We start from the raw sequence: 23994 nt of genomic DNA on the forward strand, positions 1-23994 counted from the left end.
TATCATAAAATATGATTTACATGCTGCAAAGCGATTTGATGTAATGTCAGCTACTAAGTATCATTTATTTTTTATTCTTCTCTGTTGCCGTTCGTAATGCATGTATCTGTTGTTGTTGTTGTTGTTGTGGTCTTCAGTCCTGAGACTGGTTTGATGCAGCTCTCCATGCTACTCTATCCTGTGCAAGCTGCTTTATCTCCCAGTAACAACTGCAACCTAAATCCTTCTGAATCTGCTTAGTGTATTCATCTATTGGTCTCCCTCTACAATTTTTACCCTCCACGCTGCCCTCCAATACTAAATTGGTGATCCCTTGATGCCTCAGAACATGTCCTACCAACCGATCCCTTCTACTAGTCAAGTTGTGCCACAAATTTCTCTTCTCCCCAATCCTATTCAATACCTCCTCATTAGTTATGTGATCTACCCATCTAATCTTCAGCATTCTTCTGTAGCACCACATTACAAAAGCTTCTATTCTCTTCTTGTCCAAACTATTTATCATCCATGTTTCACTTCCATACATGGCTACACTCCATACAAATACTTTCAGAAACAACTTCCTGACATTTAAATCTATACTCGATGTTAACAAATTTCTCTTCTTCAGAAACGCTTACCTTCCCATTGCCAGTCTACATTTTATATCCTCTCTACTTTGACCATCATCAGTTATTTTGCTTCCCAAATAGCAAAACTCCTTTACTACTTTAAGTGTCTCATTTCCTAATCTAATTCCCTCAGCATCACCCGACTTAATTCGACTACATTCCATTATCCTCGTTTTACTTTTGTTGATGTTCATCTTATATCCACCTTTCAAGACACTGTCCATTCCGTTCAACTGCTCTTCCAAGTCCTTTGCTGTCTCTGACAGAATTACAATGTCATCGGCAAACCTCAAAGTTTTTATTTCTTCTCCATGGATTTTAATACCTACTCCGAATTTTTCTTTTGTTTCCTTTACTGCTTGCTCAATATACAGATTGAATAACATCGGGGAGAGGCTACAACCCTGTCTCACTCCCTTCCCAATCACTGCTTCCCTTTCATGTCCCTCGACTCTTATAACTGCCATCTGGTTTCTGTATAAGTTGTAAATAGCCTTTCGCTCCCTGTATTTTACCCCTGCCACCTTCAGAATTTGAAAGAGAGTATTCCAGTCAACATTGTCAAAAGCTTTCTCTAAGTCTACAAATGCTAGAAACGTAGGTTTGCCTTTCTTTAATCTAGCTTCTAAGATAAGTCGTAGGGTCAATATTGCCTCACGTGTTCCAATATTTCTACGGAATCCAAACTGATCTTCCCCGAGGTCGGCTTCTACTAGTTTTTCCATTCATCTGTAAAGAATTCGCATTAGTATTTTGCAGCCGTGACTTATTAAACTGATAGTTCGGTAATTTTTACATCTGTCAACACCTGCTTTCTTTGGGATTGGAATTATTATATTCTTCTTGAAGTCTGAGGGTATTTCGCCTGTCTCATATACCTTGCTCACCAGATGGTAGAGTTTTGTCAGGACTGGCTCTCCCAATGTATCTTCTATGATTAATTTACTTTGGTATTTTCAACTTCAATCAGAAGCTGTGTGCTGTTGAGATGAGTGAAATGATCACCATCATTCCAGGAAAATTCGGAATGTTTAGTGTACCCCTGTGTGCAGTTTTTGTGTTGTCTGGGGGGTGTACTGTTGCCTGAAAATCCAATTGTGTGATATTTTCTTGATGTTACATGTTGTGTACGTAGAGTCATTCTTAGGTACTCGTTTCTTGACAGTGCACGGGTACATTTTGTGTTAGTCAACAAAAAACTGGCTGATACTTTCACTGTTCCAATAAAAAACATTTTGAAAAAATGGTGAAAAATTTTGTGAAATCATTTTTCTAAAATTAAGAAACATTTGGCATATGATGCTCAAAATCATGTAAAGCATATGACATGCTGATTGAGAATTTAAAGTTCAACCTTTAACTTAGAATCTTAAAGAATAATTGGTATATTTGTATGGTGGATTATGTAGACTGTGCAGTCTGTTGTTGTGTGGCCTTGACATGTTTCTGTCATCTGTGCCCAGTGTTATCAAAAATTGTAATTTATAGGGAGTCATGGTTTTATTATGTCAGCGTTTGTCTAGAAACTATGTAGAAGAAAAGTTTAATGCTATGGATCCTCAGGAGTTGTTGTGCATGTGTGTGAGCCCTCATCAGCTTTTTAATCTCCACAATACATAATTTTTTTTATGCTGAGAAAAATGGTTGCAGTGTGTCAATTTGATCTCCAGAATAGTTTTTTTTTTTTGTATAGCTTTTTAAAATAATGCTTATGAATCATTCAAATGGATAAACTGGAATACCAGTTTAGGGCAGTTTATTGCCAATGTAAATGTATCCAAAGTAGGTGCAGGTGTATAATTAGTTTGCTGCTTCATTCTCAGTAACTGAGAAATAGGCTTATGAAATCAAATATGGCTGTAGTAACGTCCTACTCTTGAAGATGATCCCCATGGATGATGTCTCAGAACTGCAAACATGATTGTCCATTTTCTTCCTTTTTTCAACATGAGAATTCATACATGTAGGACTGGTATAACAGAAGTGAAAGATGTTAATAACAATAATAAACCATTGACAGTGGAACTGCTAGTGGCCAGTTGGTAATTTGGTGTGATGTGACAGTGAGTAATTTCCACAAAGTGAGAAAGTGCACCATGTAGTATTGTATAAATCATGAAAAGGTTTCTTGCAAAATAGATACCACATTTGCTGGCCATAAGTAAATGCAAAACCCATTTCTGAACAATACTTGTTCTGTTTTAAAGAGAAGCACTCAATGTTATGAGTCAGTTTGTTAATGTGTATGAAACATAGATTCCCCAACTCATGCTAAGATCAGTGTTTTTGTTAATAAATGTGTCACTTACTGTGTCATATTAGAATTATCACATAGTACTGAAATATCCAGCAAACCTCATGACATCACAGCCAGTAATCTGTCATAGTGCAGAAACTACAAAAGAATAATTGCCATCTTCAATTAAACATTTGTGATAGTAATTGACAGCATATGAGACTAATAATCAGCTATACAGTGGGATTTTGATTATGATAATTTGCTATGATTCTGTAATTTTACAGAACTTCTGCAGTAATCATTGTTACAAGGCAGCAAAATATCTAAAGGATCAGCTTCTGACAAGTCCACTTTGGCTGCGTGACAAAGAAGAAATTCCACCGTTCAAGCTGTTGTCAATGAGTAAATCAAGGTAAGATGACACTAGTTGTTTTTTATGTTCTAAATTTGTTTATGTGTATATTAACAATTTTAGGTATTTAACCCTTAAGCTTTCTTAAAAAATAATCATCATTCTTTACGCCTTTATTTTATAGTGGCATGGTTGGAGATGAGGTACACTTTCAACAAGAAAGTCTTGTGGATGAAATAACACAATTGAAAGATAACAACTCCAAAAATTTAAGTGCTATATTAACAGAATCTGAAATAAATGCAGGATTACAAAACACTACAAATGAATATGTATGTGTAATGAAGACAGAATTTAATGAAATTCTCTCTGAAAGTAGTAAAAATCTCAATTTACCTTCAGAAAGCAATGGAAATGTATCTAAGGCAAGTGTAAATGCGAATGAGTATGCTAGAGTTAATGAAATTAAAGAGGAGGATATATTGGAACAGTCTGAAAAAGTAACGCTGACAAAAAATGAGTGTAGTGGTGTTGAAATTCAAAGTGGTTTGGATTATCATAGCCTCGGTGCTAAAATGGAAAGTTTGAAGGAGAAAAAAACAGCTTCAGAAGATAGTAAAGACGCTGTAAAGAAGAAAAACACAAATATTCGGAAAAAAGAGAAAAAGGAAAGTTTAGATAAACATTCAGCAACCAAAGTACATATTAATAAACAAGAAGAAGCTCCATTAACAACACTGCTAGTTGAGAAGTGTGTACGAGAATGGTTTACACTTGACTCAATGTACTTTCTTTTTGGTGAGGAGAGAATGAAGGAAATGGTTGCAGACAAGGATATAACTCATTACTTCAAACCTACTGAGAGTGATTCTTGGGATCCAGGTATGCGAGAGCGTTACATTGCTATATGCAAGAAACTCAATTTATTGGAACTGGAAGATATTAATTATGACAATAAAATTACCAAGGAGAATAAGGAGCTGAGACCACTACCAGAGTATTCCAGTATTAAGGAAGAGGGACTGAAAATGCAGTTGAAGGTTAGGGCATTTTTTGCTGGAAAAACTGCCTACGAGGACTCTTCAGTTGAAGATAGTTCACAAGAAAATGAGTCCAGTGGAAATTTTATCCCACTGGTTGATCTGCATTCAAAGAATGCTCTTCGCAGGAGAATAGTGTTGGACCGCTTCAATAGAATGTAAGTATTAGTATCTAGGTAATAAATAAATGACGTAGATCATGTATTACAAGTTTGTGTTTACAGCAGTTCAAAGCAGTAAGCAGTCAATGCCGTATAATTATTACTACCTTAATAAGGGTGACTACTCAGTATATGCTATCTTGGTGAAGTAAACTTTTAAGTTATTGGTGGTATAATTTTTATTCAGTTATGTAAAATAATACTTCTTTACAAAATTTGTGTTGCTTTCCTTTTATCTCCCACTCCACTGTTTCTTATTAGACTTTTGTTCTGTTTTCCATGTAGACAAAATCAACTGCAGTGACATTTGCCAAAACCTTTGACAAATGTGCACTGTGCTCTTTGTTTTATTTTTCTTTGGTATTGGTAATGAATATTCATTTGTAAAATGAAAATTTTTGCAATCTGAATTAATTTTTTTAAAAAAGAAAAGAAATAAATATTTCTTTTAGCTGCAAATGCAACCAGATGCGAATAAAAAATAGTAATTTGCTGGACTGTGTGCTCCATATTACGCATAGTAAAATAAGAAGTGGATGAGACAAAATTTATTGCTTTGATTTGGTAATTGATACTACACTTGTATCTCTACATTTGTGAAAGCATGGTCAATATGGATGGATATATTTGTAAAAGATTAAAAGAATTTTTCACACATAGTAATTATAAGTCCACTTTGTTTTTAATTATTGTGCATATAATGTTGGCAAAAGACTTTGACTGTGGCAAATGTCGTGGAATCAATAAATACTTCACTTTTCTAGGAGATCTAGTCTGATCTTCAGGTAGCACACAAGGAGGGAATAACAGGGTTCTCTGTCCCATTGACAATGAGATTGTTAAGAGATGGAGCATAAGCTTGAGTTGATCAATGTTTGGGAAGAAATCTGACCATATTTTTTCAAAGTAACCACCCCAGCATTTGCCTCAAGCCATGTAAGAAAACCTCAGACAACGAACTTGGATTGCCTACATGATATTTAAAAACCTCACCTCCAAAATGCTAATGAGTGTATTAATCACTGCACCACCTCTCTCAGTATTGTCAGGTGGACAATAAATTATTTTACGATTGGTTTACAATATTTGCACATGTGGTGATTTTCATTTCATGTAAAAGACAAGAAACATCGTACAACTTTGAAAGCTAAATGTAAATAGTATTGTCGACAAAAAGTTAAGATGTCTCCCCATCTTCTGCTGCTTTTTTTTTTCTAGGCACTTGCCTGATTTCAAATGCTTCAGCTCATTATACAATGGTGAGAGGAACCATACGTTGTTCGAGTTGTCAGAGCTGAATTGCTGGGACCACAATTAATGCTGACAGGTACTGTGAGACTCTGAAAAAACTCAAACGGGCAATTCAGAACTGGAGAAGAGAAATGTTGAGCAAGGGTGTACACATTCTCCATGACAATGCTCGCCCACACATCGCTCAGCAAACAGTTGCTCTCCTGCAACAGTTTCAGTGGAACACAATCACCCACCTGCCCTATAGTCCTGACTTGGCACCCAGTGACTATCACCTGTTCCCTAGGTTAAAAGAACATTTGGCCGGAAAGCGATTCAGCTCCGACGACAGGGTGAAAGATGATGTTCATAACTTTCTGAACAGCATGGCAGTGAGCTGGTATAACATGGGCATAAAAAACTGCCACAGCATGTACAAAAATGCATTGACAGAAATGGTGATTATGCCGAGCTAAATGTTCAAGCTGTAAACTGATGCAAACCACTGTAGAAATAAACAGGTCTATGTACTTAAAAAAAAAATAGGAGACCCATAGTAAAGTCATGGTCTGCATCCACTGTATCCATTTATCCCTCGTTCTAAAGATGCCACTGTGATATTCTTTGGACTATGCATAACTCTCTGTTGGCATGATGTGTCTTTGAGAATCCCTTGCAGGAACAGCAATTACCATATCTGTTATTGCAGAGGAATCTTTGAGAACCAGAGTAACATGACAGGTTCACAAAGGGGAAAGCACAAGGTCATCTAAGAATTCAGGAGAGACAAAAGTATGCACTTTCTTAGCTGAAATTACTTTATGATTCAAGAAGAATAACATTCATGGTTGGAATAGGAAATTGTACCTGAAGTTACAGTTAATTTGAAGAAACTGCCTCTAGCTGAAGGCCTTTAAAACAGTTAAAAATACTTGTGTGATTCTTTCTAGTCCTGTATTACTGCCTCCTTTCTTCTCATAGTTCGAATACTGACTAAAATTTATAACTGTCCCAAGTACAGTTGTTTATTACAAAGCAGAAAATGTAGTCTATGTAATTTATTCTTTTGCTGCTAGCTGTGTGAAGCTGAAAGTGTGCCCTTCCTATGAGTTCCAGCAACACGATTTCTCTTTGATCTAAACCATCTCACATGCTCTTTCTTCCAGCAACTGCATGACTTAAATGAGAATAAGGCTCATTGTCTGAGCCCTTTTAAGTGCATTGGTGTAAGGTAATTTGCTATATGCCATTTATCTAGCTCCAGATAGTTATTGTCATTAAATGGCATGCTTGTCTCCTACACAGAAGCTCTCAGAAAAGGAAACAGTCACTACCTTTTTTATTATAACGCTCATTTCTGTGGGCAGTTGACACCACCTGTTGTAAATACTTTTTATTTCAGAATCTGAGTATGTTCTTAAAATATAAAAATTCATTTAGATGCCAACCAAATGCTAGTCATCAAAAATTCCATTTCAACCTTTGTAAGAGAGTGAAGCACTCTGTGCCTGGGAAATATAGCTTTCCCAATCATCACACAAGAGACGAGTACATCAATAGAGAAAAACTGTAATCTGCTATATTTGAGGGCTCCTATTCCATGACAATTGTTGAGTTTAAGGTCTCCAGGTGGTTCAGGTATGACTAGAGGTATTTTCCTGCTTAGAATTATTTGACCAATGTAGGATTCCTACTTGGACAATTCCTACCTGGAATTTCCATTGTTTCAGAATTATTTCAGTATTTCCTGTCATCCTCAGTGTAACTTATCTTGTGTTATATAGTCTCTTACAATTCTACCGGTTGTACTTAGACAGAAATTAGTTAATTTTTGTTACAGTAAATATTGTAGGCAGTTGTGATCACTTTTATTTTGCACATCATGTTTGTTCACATTAAAAGCTTAACACGTATGAAGCATATCCCACCACTAACCTGACTAGCTAATCAAATAAATGGTATGTGGTCTACCTGATGAAGACCTCTTAATCATATATCATCTGCCCAAAAAGTTCCAAGACTGATTTTATTCTGGCATATAAGTGGCATCAGCCCAGTAACTATGGTGGCAGCTTGATCTAACAACCATAAACAATAGATGTGCATTCGAACTCTCAGTAGCGAGTAGACAGAGTTAAAACAGTGGACATGTCGAGTCAGGATGAATGCAAATAGACATTGGAAACACACAGTATCCTGTTCTAGAATGTGACCTTGATGCCTGTTTCACAACATGTGCCATCTGAATTCTTCCCCCAGACACTAGCATCTCAGAACTCCACAGGTGGAAATTGGCATTACAACAAACTTCGGTCCTTGCCATCTATGTGGCCTTAATTTGTGTTAATTTCTTTGTTCTCGGCATTTTTTCTCGGTAACTATTCCTTTCATCTCTTCCTTTTAGTTTTCTATATCTTTTATTTTCTTACCTGTGTATTTTTCACCCCCTCTTCCCCCTCCCCCATGTCTACCACATACAGGAAATTAGCTTTCTGCTCTATTAACTCTTGCATGATGTTTTGTCATAATTTCTGTCTTGCTTATTCCTCTATTTTCTGCCTCTAAGCACTCAGGTTATAAAGTGTCCTTCAATGCAGTCCCCAACAATCAGTCTTTCCTTCTCATCTTGTCTAGTGAGTCTCCACTGACCCATGGTTCTGGATGACTTTTCAAACTTTCCCCATTTCCTAAACCTCACCAGTTCCTTTTTCTTCAACCCTCTACCTTCCCCTTCAACATTTCTGTCACAAGAATGAGCAACTAGCTCTGAAAGCTTACAAACGAAAAATATAATTTATGATAGTGAAGTTTCTGTAGTTAAATTATAATAGCAGCAATTTTCACTACATATATCCTGTAATAGTTTAAATTTCTAATGAAGTATTTTATATAACCATCGAACTATATGTCATTATAATAGAAGGAAACATTCCACGTGGGAAAAATTATATATAAAAACAAAGATGAGGTGACTTACCGAACGAAAGCGCTGGCAGGTCGATAGACACACAAAAAAACACAAACATACACACAAAATTCAAGCTTTCGCAACAAACTGTTGCCTCATCAGGAAAGAGGGAAGGAGAGGGGAAGACGAAAGGAAGTGGGTTTTAAGGGAGAGGGTAAGGAGTCATTCCAATCCCGGGAGCGGAAAGACTTACCTTAGGGGGAAAAAAGGACAGGTATACACTCGCACACACGCACATATCCATCCACACATACAGACACAAGCAGACATATTTATAATCGCATATACAAAAGATTTGTAATTTTAGATTTTAAGTTCGTCTTTCTTTTAGTACTGTGATTTTGATATGTAGAGTGTATGAGGGTGTTGCAGGGACTGCTCATGATCATGTGACATAATTAGGGGTTTCCTTGTGACTACATGTTACAATGACTTATTTGTTTAATATACATTCCACACAGTTAACAGTACACATTGGTAAACTGCTTTTTTGCGATAGCTGGTATGTTACATTGTTCTGTAAACTATTATAGTGGGAGCCACGAACAGTGGCTGTCAAGTTTAGGCTTGTTCTGCACGCCTTTGTCACACCTTCTACTACAGCCAGTGAGCAGTAAGTAGTGTTCTGAGTGCTCTGTTTTCAATTTAGTAGCCAATGCAAGTGTTAAGCTTGATTGTGACAAGTTAATTAGTTAGTATTTACTCCATTAGTTGTAAGTTGTCATTGTTTATGGTGGCGGTAAGCAATAAATTCTGCGTAAGCAGGTGAGAGACGTAATTTAGAGTAAACAGACTTTCGTCAAGTACAAAGCACACATATGCATGTACTGCACCTGTCGCTCGTAACTGGCAACAATGCAATCCTTGTCCATGCCTTGACATGCACAAACTGCCATTGTTCGTAAATTGGACTATAAGCCACCACGATTCATATCTAATCTGTTTATATGGTGTGTATCTTATTCTTGTCTTTGAGCCCCTCAGAGCTGAAGATGAACCTTACTTGGATCAAAATTGGTAACAATTTCTTTTTGTTATTCATATGGTGTGTTCCTTTACATATGATGCATTTTGTTGTGTAAAATACCAGTTGTAGAAAATAGCTATTACCTTGCAGATTATCATCAGTATTATTGTGCTATAGTTAAGGATATATGCTTTTTATGCAGTTCACAGAACTTATGTTACCCATATTACAGATTTTTATTGAAGGTGACTCTCAACATGGGGAGCATGTTGACCAGTGGTAGGCACATAAATGAGTGTGTGTGCCTGATTGTTACTCAACATATCCTCTGTATGGCAAATGGGTTGCCTTAACTTATTCTGTTGTTTATATTCCACCCATGATTTTTCCATAAGTGTATTTATATTTTGCAATTAGTTTGAAAATCTGTGATTCCACTTGCATATAAACTTTAGATGTCAAAAAAAGCACACTTTCTAGAGGATAAAGTACTGGAAACTGGTGCTCTTTTGTTTTGTCATAGTATTTAAAAAATAATTATAGACATTTTTGTAATTATGTTATGTTCATTGTAACAGCTTACCCGACCTGTTATCAACATTTGGAATATCATCCCGTGACATAAGTGATGACCTACGTAGCCTTGTATTCAGCTTTTGCCTGTCGGCTCACAACATAACTTTCAAGCCAACAGAATGGAACTTGTTGGGTCTAATTGTGTTAAAAATGTAAGTACACGACACTATACTTTGACAGTATTATTTGCCTCTTAGTTAATATCTGAGTAGCCTCAGTTTTACCAGTATCTTATTCCTAAGTTACAAACTCCACAGAAACTTTCCTCCATATCTTGCTGAACTGGCACTTGTGGAAGAAAGGATATGCCAAAGAAATGGTTCAGTCATAGTCTAGGAGTCACTTGCAGACTGAGCCTTTCACTGCTGAAGAGTATATGCTGTTGTGAAATTTCCTGACTGTTTAAAACTATATACCATTACCGGAACTTGAGCCCAGACTCTCACTTCTTAAATTTAGACTGTGAGTCATACCTGGCCAGCTCAGTCAGTAGGAACTTTACTCATGAAACACAAGGCTTTGGATTCAACTCCCATTTGATGTTACATGTAATATTTTATACTGTTTGGGGAGCTGTGTTGCTACCTTGGAATCTGAGGAAGCTTACCTGTGGACTCGTGTGTGTAAGAATCTTATTTAGACAAATTGTGCAGTGAATCCAGAAGTCACCTGTACAAAGCTTTCCTTCTGCCACCCCCTCCAGAAACAAAATAAAGATTTATATTGCCACAAGCTGTATCACATGCAATGTGGAGTAGTAGTTAGCATCAGTGGATGGTGTGCTGTAAGTTGCCAGTTCAAATCCGACTACCAGCAAATGTTTGTTACGTATTATTTATCATTTCTGGAAGGTTCTCAAAATTTCCTATGTTTGTGTGTTCTGGGATATTATATGTTTGTATGAATAGGAGCACTATCTGTATAGAAGTTCAGTTCTGTTCTATCTGTACATCAGTATTTGTGATAAATGTGTTCCATTTTAAGTGTTGTACTTCATTGATAACCCTCCTTTCAAATTTGAACTTGAGTGTGGGTCATGTCATGGCACTGTTTTGTGGAGATGCCATGTTGTTCAAAACATTTTACAATACTGTTACTCCAGTTAGGCAACATAAAAGCTGTCGCCTACACAGACAGGAACCGGAATACAAGCAATATGTCATCCTCAAGATCTGTATATTCAGGAAACCAATAGATTCTAAAACAGCACTAAGTCAGCTGCACACAAGGCATCCATCGGAGTTTTCTGTAAACGCAGGTCAGGACCCGACAAAATGGCTGAAATAATTCAACCAAGTTGCCATATAAACAGGTGGGTTGGCATTATGTGTTCGCAAATCTGTACTTTTACTTGGGCAGCACAGCCCAACAGTGGTTCTAGAACAACAAAGAGAGGTTCATTAGCTGGGACAAATTTCAGGTCGAACTGAAGAAAACATTGGGCGACAATCAGCAGCAAGTCACTTAGCAGAACAACAACTGAAAAACAGGGCCCACTGTTGTGGGGAAATGATACAGTGTATGTACAGGTTGTTTTGGACCTATGTTACTTCGTGAATCTGAAGCTGACAAAATCTTGTACTTGATGAAAATAGTTGTAGAAGTAATGTAATAAGCTTTTCTGGTAAAAGGTATTATAACAACAGAGGAATTCGTCAAGTGGTGCCAGCACATTGAAGAAATTCAATAAAAAAAGTCTGTTGAAAGAGGTCTAACAGACTCCTAACTGTGATCCCTATGCCAGTTGTGGAAGATCACCACAATGTTGCCTCTCTCATACACCATGTAGTAAGAGAAAAAAAAGAGCTAAAAATGTCAGACCTAGTACATAAGAGATAGCAGTCATGAATGTCAATCCCATATGTCAGAAAGTAATAGAGAATGTTGAAGAAGAATATCTCAATCTTTAGCACAGACTCCACCACCTGTTGAACACACTATGCCAGTTTTCACTTATGCTGCAGTTCTCAGATAACAACCTAAGAATCTGACCAACACATGTATAGCCAATCTCGTGCAAAAGAAAAGTCATTTGGAGGATGGAGAACAATACGTCAGTATGTTTTCACTGTGGACACCTTCATGGGCACGGCGTACACTACTGCAGTAAAATTGCAAGTGTTTGATGACTATAAGTGTTTGATGACTATGCCACAAGACGTCAACCATGACAACACTCCTATTCATGTCATTCAACTGCAGAAAATTATAGTCGACCAGTGGATCAAATCCCATTATCCTATTGCAGACAATGTCGCTTTCCAATGCTGTAGCTATTCACCGTCACAGTACAGAAGTACCAGCCACTCATGTAGCCACCAGATTGAGTAAAACTAAATGATGCAATAATCAATGTAGATGAGACCACCACAGATGAAAATCCTCCATAGACAACAATTACCAAGGTGTCAGAAAAAACTGTCTGGACACTAGTTGGCACAGAGGATTTTTTTTCTGTAATGTCAAATGCTAAAATGTTACCAGCTAAAGAAACCATTTTCCATGATACAAAATCAGTTGTGCTGAAGCCTGCAAATGTAATACATAATCAAATGACAGGAACACATATTGCAAGGATAGCAATCAATGACAGGTCACAGACCATTGAATTTATCATTTTAATAGAAGGTAGTCATAATGTTATTCTCTGATGGGACATCTTGCAGGCGTCACAAGCAGTCGTAGCCTGTGAAGGGTGTACTGGTTGTTACCTATCTCGTTTCTTGATAACTGAATGATGTGGAATCTTTCGCGGTATATTGTGGTAGGACCACATTCGCACCACGTGTATGTAATTGAGAATAGTACGAGTAGTTCCAGCACAATTTCAGCAAGGCTTATTTATTAGTAGCTTCTGAAAGATTACACACTGCAGATCTCGTTTGTCTAGGGGTTTTCGAAGTTTTGTCTGCAAAATCATTACTCTAACAAGCATGGTCTGGGTTTTCTTCTTGTTTGAAATAAACACTACCGGATTCGAATTACTTTTGGCTAAAAATAATATTTATTCGTACTTTTTGTTTAGTCACTACAATATTTTCACTACGAACATTGATACTCTAAAAATGCATTATACTGTACTGGTCACGTAAACACGTCCATGTCCCTCCAATACTGACAAAGAAGTGGCGGGCAAGCCAACATGTGCCCGGAAGTTGCAGACATTCCTGCATTCCAGATTCTTTGGTCTTCTGACCTTAATACACTCCAAAGACACATATAAATAAATATATATATATATATATATATATATATATATATATATATATACAACATTTAACATCTCAAACAAATCCATTATTTATCATAAAAGAAAATATTCATAAATAAATAAATTAAACACATTGTATGGCAACATAATGAAGTTACCTTAACTCTCTACTGTGGGCATCGTACTTTTCGCATGAGATAAACTTTATCTCTGACAGTTAATTACATTACAAGGGTCAGAGCTCCAGATTGATGAAGTTATTCCAACAGTCACACATAAGAGAGATTGCTCTGTGCAGGTGTTTGCTATTGAAAACATTGTTATCATGCCATTATCCCCAAGGTAAGTTCCAGTTATCAATCTAAATGCTCAGTTAAACTGCGAAGCTTGTGTCTGTTTCAAAAAGCTGCTCAGGCTCACAAAAGAAATCTGTTCAGCAACAGTCATAAGTATTACATGTGCTCAAGGAACCATAACTGATCCCTATAGGCAGGAACCGTATAGGTAGGAACAATGTAACTTGTTCTGAATTGACTGCTCAGTGCCATTGATAGAGAATTGTGTTCCACTATGATTACACGCAACACAGCGGAAGAAGATGTTACCAACAGCCAATAGAATCTCACCCAACTGAGGAACAACATTGGCAGTTGCTGTTTGTGCAATTTTTTGATACTTTCAAATCTAGAATGGAGAAAAGACAGTCCAAGTATCTCAAGGTAAACACCATATCAACTTGGAATCACCCACCAATTAGTCAGCACTTCTATAGCTGGCTGAACAGCACATAGTTAAGGAAGAACTGGAGAAGATGCTGCAAGGTGACGTCATTGAATCTTCAGAGAGACCCTGGTCATCTCCCTTGGTCCTCATGAAGAAGCAGTGTGGCACATGGCATTTCTGTATCACTACTGATGACTGAACAAAATTGCTAAAAAAGATGCCTATCCATTGCCTGCACATTGATGATACCCTAGATTACTTGAAAGGAACAAAGTCTTTCTCAACTACAGATATGCAGACGAGCTACTGGCAAATCAAGGTTGATGAGGCTGACCAGGAAACATTCGCGAGCCTCTAACTAAGAGTTCAAAGTTATGCTGCTGGGACTGTGTAACATTCCAGCCACCTTCGAACGTTTGATGGACAACCTGCTTCAGCACCTTAAATGGATGATGTACCTTTGCTATCTAGATGACATTGTTTTTTCAAAGACATTTGAAGAACATCTAAGCCATCTTACTGCTGTTTTGAAGTCCGTTTAGAATGCAGATCTCTTTCTTGGTATACTTAGTCAATTGCGATGGAGTCTGTCCTGATTCAGAAAAAATAAGCAGTCAGAGATTTCCCAACTCCTCAGCACATTTTTGATTTGAGAAGTTTTCTTGGAAAGTGCTTGTACTACTGATGACTCATAAAGGACTTCTATATCAAGGCACAACCCTTGCAAGAACTGCCACAGGGAGACACCAAATTTTCTTGGAATGAAGTGCAAGAAAGATGTTTCCTCACCTTAAGGAGGTGCTAACAGTCCTAACATTGTATGATGAGTATGCTGAGACAGAACTTCATGCCAATATTAGCAATTATGGGGTATTTCCAGTTCTAGTGCAATTTCAGGAAGGTGATGTTCAGGTGATAGCTTATGCTTCCCAAGTCCAAGATGAATAACTCTACAACTGAGGAAGAGTGACTTGCATTTGTTTGGTCCATCAACAGGTTTGGCCTTATTTATTTGGCAAATGATTCACCATTGTAATGGACCACCATTCTCAATGCTGGTGGACACAAACACAAGGAAATAGGCTGCCTTTCAAGGATGTTACTGGGACATAGCACTGTGGGTGAAATCTTAGTCATCACTGCATTAAATGACATTGCTGCTGAACAGAGGGAAGAACCAGCACTGCTGGAAACCATAGAAGCCTTAAAGGAAGAGGAACTACCAAAGGATAATTCCACTCATTAAAGGGAACTTTGCATAAGAGGAACTATGAACCAGAGGTGTGGAAATGGTTGCTCATCATCCCAGCTCATTTATGGCCAGTTATCCTGAAGTATCCATGACATTTCAGCATCTAATCACATGGTATTTATGAAGAAGCTAAACACAATCAGACACTTGTATTACTGGGCAAGTCTCTACCGATCTGTCAGCCATTACATGAGCTACTGTTAGGAATGCTATTGATGGAAGCACATACTACAGTTACTTTCACGGCATCTGATATCAGTACCATCGACAGCAGCCCAATTACACGGGATTGGAATCAATCTCTTAGGGAAGTTCCCGAAATCTACAAACAGGAATTGATGGTTAATAATCTAAGCTGACTGCCTCACCTGCTGCTCTGTCACCAGAGCTGTGCAAACTGCCAAAGCTCTGGAAGTTGCAAGGCTCGCTGTAGAGGACATCACTCTGAAGCAAGGGGCACCTTATGTGGTGATCTCTGATTGTGGAAAAGTTTTCCAGTTGAAACTAGTATCAGAGGTAATTACACTTTGTAATATCACCCGTACGATGAAACTGCCTGTCACCCTGGTCACCAAAGAGAAGGTCCTAGAGCACTACAGCATGCATGGGTCATGAGATGTAGCCCAGTATACTTTGAATGGATTCTTATGCCTCGGTAGAAAGTGGGACAATCAGAAGAGTTACTTTGGGCCTTATTGTGTCCTTCATCGCGTGTCAGATGTCACAGACAGTCAACAATTATGACACTTAATAAGAAGACAAAAGCTCAGAGATGTCATCCATGTCCTCCATATGGTGCCCTACTACAGTCCTGAGGTGTAGATCGACATAGAGGCTTCTCATTCAGGAAAACTTTGATGGGAGGGGCTATCTTCAGTGCTCATCACAGTGAAGAAGATGTGACAACGCAACATGACAAGTCACGAACAAGATGTAGATCTAAGATGCTGTAGTCAACTGTAAAGATAAATTGTGAAACAGAGGGTCACTCTTTATCTAGCAGAGAGGGCAGTGCTACAATCTGTGCTTCATCCCGTGGGGCGTAGTGGTTAACATCACTTGCAGGTGTGAAGTGATCACCATTTGAAATCCAGTCACCATCAAATATTTGTTATTAGTATTTATCATTTCTGGGAGGTTCTTGAAATTGTTTGCATATCTTGGAATATTCTATTGTTTAGCAGCACTCCCCATCCAGGAGGCAGCTTTGTTCTCTCTGTACATGGATATCCATAATAAATGTGCTTTCAGTGTTAGGTGTACTACTCTGACACTACTCCTCTTGAACTGGAACTTGGTTGTGGCCATGAGGTGAGGTGAGTTGCAGCAGGTACACTAACATTGCATATTCCATCAGTAAGGCTCTACTGAAAACTGAGCATAAAGGAAAGTCAAGAAGAAGAAGAAAAAGAAGAAATTGCTTGAAGACTTCCTGCAGTAATTGTGTTATTTGCTTTTCTTAATCATAGAAATTGTTCTTTTGTTTTTGATAAAACCACAGATGTGTTCCAGTCACTTATACCAAATACAAGTTTATCTGTTTCATAGTCAGTGGAAAAAATACTATCATATATGTTAAATTAACAATGAGAAAGATGAGCTCACTAGTACTTAACCTTCAGGGGGTGGAGCTTCCAATACAATCAATAGAAAAGTCTGTAAAAAGATTAAAAAATAGTATCCATAGCTTTCTCTGGGAGAGAAAAAGAGGCAGAAAGTTGGTAGTGGCAGAGAAAAAGTGTGTGTGTGTGTGTGTGTGTGTGTGTGTGTGTGTGTGTGTGTGTGTGTAGCTTTCTCTGGGAGAGAAAAAGAGGCAGAAAGTTGGTAGTGGCAGAGAAAAAGTGTGTGTGTGTGTGTGTGTGTGTGTGTGTGTGTGTGTGTGTGTGTTTGTGTTTAAGAGGAAACCCAGGATGTGTAAAAAGGAAGGATGCAATATTGACAGAAAAGACATCAGACAATTGAAAAGGTAAAATATAGCAGTTACCACAATTCAAGGATAGTAAGAAGTGTGAATTGGTACAAATCTAGAAAGAAAACAGCAGGTAGAGAAATAGCCATCAAATAATAGCAAAATGATTATGAAATAACACGGAACACGATTATCATGTTTTTTCCCCGCAGACTTACTTTTTTTCTTTTAGTTGTCCTATAACTGTCCATAACCAGGAATAGCAGTGTCAGCTAAAAGAATAAGAGTAGAGTTTGATGAAACTTTTAATTAGTCTGACTGTAAAGATCATTGGCTTAATTTCTTATTTGCAGGTGTGCTTTCTCAGTTATTTAGTATTCAGGTTTACCAATTGTAATATTCAGCAACAGGAGTAGAAAGAGCATTCAGTTTACAAGAAATGAGAAGCACAATTTAAACTGACAAAGTAATTTGTATTTGTTAGCACAGAGACAGATTCAGCAGGTTACAAAAGTAAATTGAATTGAAGGTCAGATAAAAGTGTATATAGTTTTGTTTAATAATTCACCAGAAAGAAATTAACACAGAAAACTAAAAATCAGAGCAGAAGAAATTGGGGAAACACTTTTAAATAAAGTGCATACAGAAGAAAACTCTTTCTTTTATTTCGTAGGCCAAAGATGATGGAAAGTATGGCTTCAGTATTTTGTATTTGCCAAAATAATTTAGGAGAAGTGCAGCAGCACTAGTGTCTTCTTGAAGTTGTTAAATTGTACATTATCCATTGTTTGCATCATATAAACTGTGGGATGAGTATCTGGAAAGCATTTACCATGATACAAAATTTAATCAGAGGCAACATTACTCTGTCACTGTGTGAGACAGGCAGTTCATACAAATGATAGCAAATATATAAAATCATGGTGATTATCAAAGAACCATCATTTTTGTCTTCAAAACTGATTAAATGAACTACATAAAATTAAGAAGACAAGACAGCTGAATGGAATCACGCTAAATGGGGAATTTTGACTGATTACGCGATAACACAGTGAAGCTCCTTGTCCAAAAATGATAGCTTGTATTTACGTTGAATACACTAGGTACAGTATTATTTCTTCTCCTTTTTTTTTCTCTTCTTCTTCTTCTTCTTCTTCTTCTTCTCCAAAGTAGAAAGATATTTTCCTTTGTTATCAGAAAATGTGCTTAACTATAATAATATGACTTTTACACTTTGTTTTCTAGATTTATTTATTCAATACACAGTGTCATTTGACAAATTTTCCATGTAAACTCAGCTTAACTCATTTACATCTTGAACATTTTTAACTACTTTAGCTGTGTCTGTATTGATGCATAGTGTGAATACAACTGAACTTTTCTGCTATTTTGTACATGAAATGTATTCCTTTAAAACTGTGTTACTGAACTGCCCTGTTGTCTCTTGGTAGATCATTCTGTGTGGTCGGTTTATCTCATATAGCCTTTATCTCTTAATTTACTTCTTTAGCAAGAGGAAATGTTTATTGCAAAAATGTTGGAATCATTTCCTCTTTTAGACCTATCTCAGCATTACAGTATTTGACGGCACCCTTATTTGTTTGATTCTAGAACCAATTGTGGTAAATTTTCTGTACAGTAATATTTCAATTTTAACTGGATCTTGTGTACTGAAACTACATACCAGGGTCCTGCTGTATGTGTAGGTTTGGCAGCGTGCGTGTGCATGCTCACACACACACACACACACACACACACACACACACACACACACACACACACACACACACACAAAACTATCGCGCGCATGCCTGTGCATGCACCTGTTGTTTATTACCTGTTGTGTGGATCAGTTATGGGGAGTTGTATTGCAATGTGGCTTTGTTTGCATTACCACGAACAACTGCATATGAAAGCTTAGCAATTTATTACTTATTTACCATTCTGGAGGTTACACCAGTGTGTAAGTTTGTTATTTCAAAATAAAATTATTCATCGCAGTTTGATCTACAGTATTCAATAGAAAAATGATACGAGTGTGATTGTGTAATCACTGGAGAGAAAACTCTGAATCACATATTTCTTACAGTTCATATATACTGTATTTCTTTTTCCCCCCAGGCTGTCACTCAGGGACAAGCGGATCAAGGCTGTTTTAGAAACTGAACAGTCAAAGAAGTACATGACTATGATGCTGATGGTTTTCCAAGAAGATGCTGGATATCTGGAGAGACTTGTGGCCTGGTTGATGGATATTGACTATCTTTTACAACAGCATAGTGGCAGAACAGGGAGTTGAAATTGTTGGAATACAACTGGTATTAATATTTTGATTGTGTGAAATGTCACTAGAAATAAAGTGAACTGGAAAAATGCTTCCTTTACTATAGCAGCTCAGAAGCAAAATTTAATGAATGTTGTCTGTTTTCACCACCTGGTGTTATCAAGTTCACCTATTTCAATGTGCTCCATACTGAAGTAGCACTACAAATCAGATGTAAAAGATAATTTTATACCTTCACTTTTCCACAATTTAACTGAAAAATAGAAGTATTTGTAAAAAATATTTTGCATAACAATTTTATGTAATACGAGTGTGAAACCATTCCACAGATTATCACTTTAATTTTTGAACATCACATTTTTTTACATGGCAGATTGGGGTAAGTCTGCAAGCTAAGTTATAGAGTGCAAATTCATTTAATGATCATCCAAATGAGGAGGATCTTAATAGAAGATCCCTTCAAGTAGCCTGTCAGAGTGACTCCCTTTGGAAATAGTTGGAAATATTCTACTACCAAATGCATTTGAACACACAGTATATAGTGATGCTGACATTTTTTTCTCAGGTATGACCTGACGAGAGAAGAAATAGTGTTGCATGGGAAAGTATCGTACAAATTAACCTCTGCTTTTGAGCAGATACAACAGTTATTTTTCGCAGTGCAGAGGGACAGATTCACACCGCAATAAGGCGCATATTAATTTTACAAACATCGTTGCAAGAAGGCTTAAAAGAGAGGAAAGATTAGAAAGGCTGTAACATGCGCAATGAGAGAGGATGGACCTTGAAAAGCAGTTGAATATGAAAAAATAATGTTCTTGAGAGTGATATCAGTTTGTCAATGAAGTCTGCAACAAGAAAAGGTTGCAGATGACTTAGAGTATGGAAATGACATGTGGAAAATATCATTTTCAAGATTAATATATTATGGATCAGCTAGAAGGTAAGGTTTTTCATAACTCTTTAAATCTGAAGTATTTTCATCCACCAAAAAAGGATCACGTATTAAATGCAAAAAGACTCATCAACAATAATATGACATATGTAAGCAACACTTATGCCAAAATACTACAAAACTTGCTATAGAAATAATTTTATGAAGATATCGATCTCAAAACTTGAAGCTTGGAATATTATCTTAAAATGCATAAATTGATCTTGGAACTGAGCTAAGAATCTATGAAATGTACATGTTGTTGAGAGGGAGAGGGGTTGTTGAGAGAGAGAGAGAGAGAGAGAGAGAGAGAGGGGGGGGGAGGGGGGGGGAGAGAGGGAGGGAGCATGAAAAAAAAAAGCTGGACAAATGTGAATAGGATTCACACTATGAGAGTTCCGTGTGACTTAGTGGCCTGGTGTGAGTCTTTCTACTGGACGCCACTCCAGTGACTTGCCTACCCCAGTTATCCAACTTGGGAAAGGGGACCTACAGTTTAACATTGAATCTGAAACACATGTTGTTTTTGGTGACTCCTCACATCATTGAGAGATAAAAACTGGGTTGAAAAGAAGACTGAATACTCTGCGATCTGACTGAGACTTGATCCAGTGACCTCTCTGTTTCCAGGCAAGTGCTTTACCACCAGATCGCCAGGCCCAACATATATACAGATAATTCATGTGTAGATTTTTCATTGCCAGGGAACAGTAGATGTGTGTACCTGTCATATATTTCAACATGATGCCCATTTCTGAGAAAAAGGGGACTAAACAGATGGGCAGACAGACAGATGGACAACACATGGTAAAAAAGTTATATGATTAATTACAAATTAACAATTTCCAGATTTTTTCCTTTACTTGTACTATGAAATCTTGGTTTTTCTTAAATTTCATGGTTCTAGGTCAACAGGAAGCACCTCTTCACAGCACTAAGGGACTGTAGACCTTGGTATGTGACATAAATTTCAACTTAATACATCTACCCATTCCTGAGAAAAAGGGGTCTTAACAGTCAGTCGGTCAATCGGACAGATGGACAGACAGCGAAGTGATGCTCAGGGGTTCCTTTTCAACTGTTTGAAGCACCAAACCCTAAAAAAGAATAGTTCAAGTGAGATGCAGAACAACAAAGAATTAAAAAATATTGACCCTAAACCAACTGAAAAATTGGCTTTGTATATTCCCAAAAGGCTGAAAGTAGTTGTAAAACAAAAGGACTATATCATGATATAAGAGTTTCGTGCGTTTCAACTGTGCCCAGTGGTAAAACATGGTTTAATTTCACATGACGTGGACAGTAAATATTTGTAATTTACTTTGTCTTACTTCTACGTAGCATATAATAAATGTCAGTGTAAAGATGGATGATATTGAAGTTACACAGACTTTCACGTGCTGTGTAAATAAAAATACCTGTTCTTAAGTTGGAAATGTATTTATCTGAACAGCTTTGTTAAAATGGTTGTGCTTAAACATCACTGCTGTTGTGTAACAATAAGCCTGTAAAAACCTCAATATGACTTTTACTATGTATTTCTGGTACTCCATTGTATGGTCATTATTTTATTATGGACTATTCTGTGCTATAAATACAACAAAAATGAACAAAAAGAGAAAATTTTTGTTAATACAGAGGTGTTCAAATTATTAGGCTCAAGTTCCGTACAAGAGAAAAGACAATACTGTAATGTATAGCTGAGATAACTTGGAATTGAAACAGTTATTATTCAATGTGCATTTTATTATTCTTTGCTTTCATATTATCTTCTTTATCATTCTTCTTATTTGCTCAGTTTTCACAAAATTTTTGTACTGAAACATCATTATGCCTTTGTTATAACTGCAGATTCCGTGAGTTTCCTGTTCACAATGGCCCATTATTTTTCTGTGAGGTTCATTGAGGACCCTCCAATGAAATCTTTAACGTGCTCATAGTCTTCTGCAAAATCTTCAGTCTGTTTGCTCTTTCTCACCAAGTGTACTTTCTTTCATTGAGAAACAGTAAAATACTTGTGACTTTTCTGGTTAAAATACCTTTTGTCTTATCGGAACCCAAAAATTATGAACAATTATGCATCTGCTTCCTCTGTACTAAAGTAAAAAATGATGTTATCAGTTAACAAAATGATGTGATAAAGGAACAATCAAGGAAATACTTATAACATTTCTGAAGCTAAAAAAATTAAGCTTTGATTGGCACCACTGTGTGACAGTCAACTGGAATACACGACATAATAGTAAGTGAAGTGTCAGTTACATGAATAGTCTCATTTCCACTAGCAATAGTTAACCTCTAAACCACAGTTTCCCCAACTTTTTTGTCAGTGACCCCTTTCGTGCAGACACATTTTCGATGATCCCCCCACTCCCAGCTACAAATGTAATTCCTAGTAATTTTATACAAAAATAACCAGTGTACCAGTTCCTATGCTTTTTTTCCCATTAACACTACTCCTATGCAGCAGATGTGGTTGCATTTGTGTAACACAATTATTGTACCTTGACCTCAAATATTTTTTTACCGAATAAATTTTCCTTACATCTTTTGGCCAATGCCATTATCAAAGGATTTCACAACAATAATAAACCATTAGACATCAGTTATGGAGGTAAACTATATTAAAATTCACAAGTTCAAATGCACCTAAATTAATATAAAGTACCTCATCACTATTACTGTCACCAAACTTAAGTAAGGGAAAGAAAAGGGCAAGCAGTGTCCAACGTTAAAACAATTTCATATGCAGTGACACTGTAGCAAATGTTCGGTATGTCCTTGAAATATGTACATGCCATACCTACCAAAGGTTTACTCTGTATGTGATAAGTAATCAGTTATGCTGGATAGGTTCATGATAAAACTACTAATACAACTACTATAATACCATGCAACGTGAAGTCCATCGATCTTGTGCATAACATTACATGTTCTTCAATGAAACAAGTAAACTTGAAATTAAATAATAATTAATTTTTATATTATCACCTGATATATGTGAATTCACACAAAAATTTTAAATATAATAATTCAAAAGCAGTACACAAGACAGAACTAATTGCAATTTGTGTGTTAATGTAAAATAAAATATAATGAAACCACAAATAAGCTCATCAGACAAAATATTAGTCATTCCCCCTTACAAGGGCACACAGGCCACTTTGAAGCACTGCAGATGGTGTTGAATTGATACCAGGCAGTCATGTGATCCTCCACTGCTGATTTTAATCATGATAGTGAAGTAATGTGTATGTGCGTAGGTTGTCTGGAATCATGCAGTAACATGTATCATTGTGCAGATATGCTCCTGGTCACACTGTGAATGCATTTTCCTATTTGTTCATGTACCAATATGGAGTGCCAAAGGTGTCTACAAGGAATGGTGTACCACTTGTAGCACAATGTAAGAACGGTTGTCAAAAGATCCTAACCAACAGGGGCCAGAGACGAGTGTATCATTTTGTCATTGGTAATTTGTTTCGAGCCCAGTAAGGATTTCTGCTGTCAGGAAAATGCAGGTTCATATCAACCAGT

The 23994-nt window shown here is 36.9% G+C and overlaps 1 protein-coding gene across 1 annotated transcript in view; it reads left to right on the forward strand.

Annotated features, from left to right (window-relative positions):
- Positions 1–19614, forward strand: part of LOC124794733 (putative RNA polymerase II subunit B1 CTD phosphatase RPAP2) — a 40933-nt gene extending 21319 nt beyond the window's left edge. The window contains exons 4-7 of the mRNA XM_047258332.1: positions 3135–3262; positions 3387–4400; positions 10147–10296; positions 19361–19614. Coding sequence (XP_047114288.1) covers positions 3135–3262; positions 3387–4400; positions 10147–10296; positions 19361–19538 — 1470 coding nt within the window. The 3' untranslated portion in view covers positions 19539–19614. The remainder of the gene's footprint in view (positions 1–3134; positions 3263–3386; positions 4401–10146; positions 10297–19360) is intronic.
- Positions 19615–23994: the final 4380 nt, after the last annotated feature.

This window comes from Schistocerca piceifrons, chromosome 4, assembly GCF_021461385.2.
Source record: "Schistocerca piceifrons isolate TAMUIC-IGC-003096 chromosome 4, iqSchPice1.1, whole genome shotgun sequence".
Taxonomy (NCBI): domain Eukaryota; kingdom Metazoa; phylum Arthropoda; class Insecta; order Orthoptera; family Acrididae; genus Schistocerca; species Schistocerca piceifrons.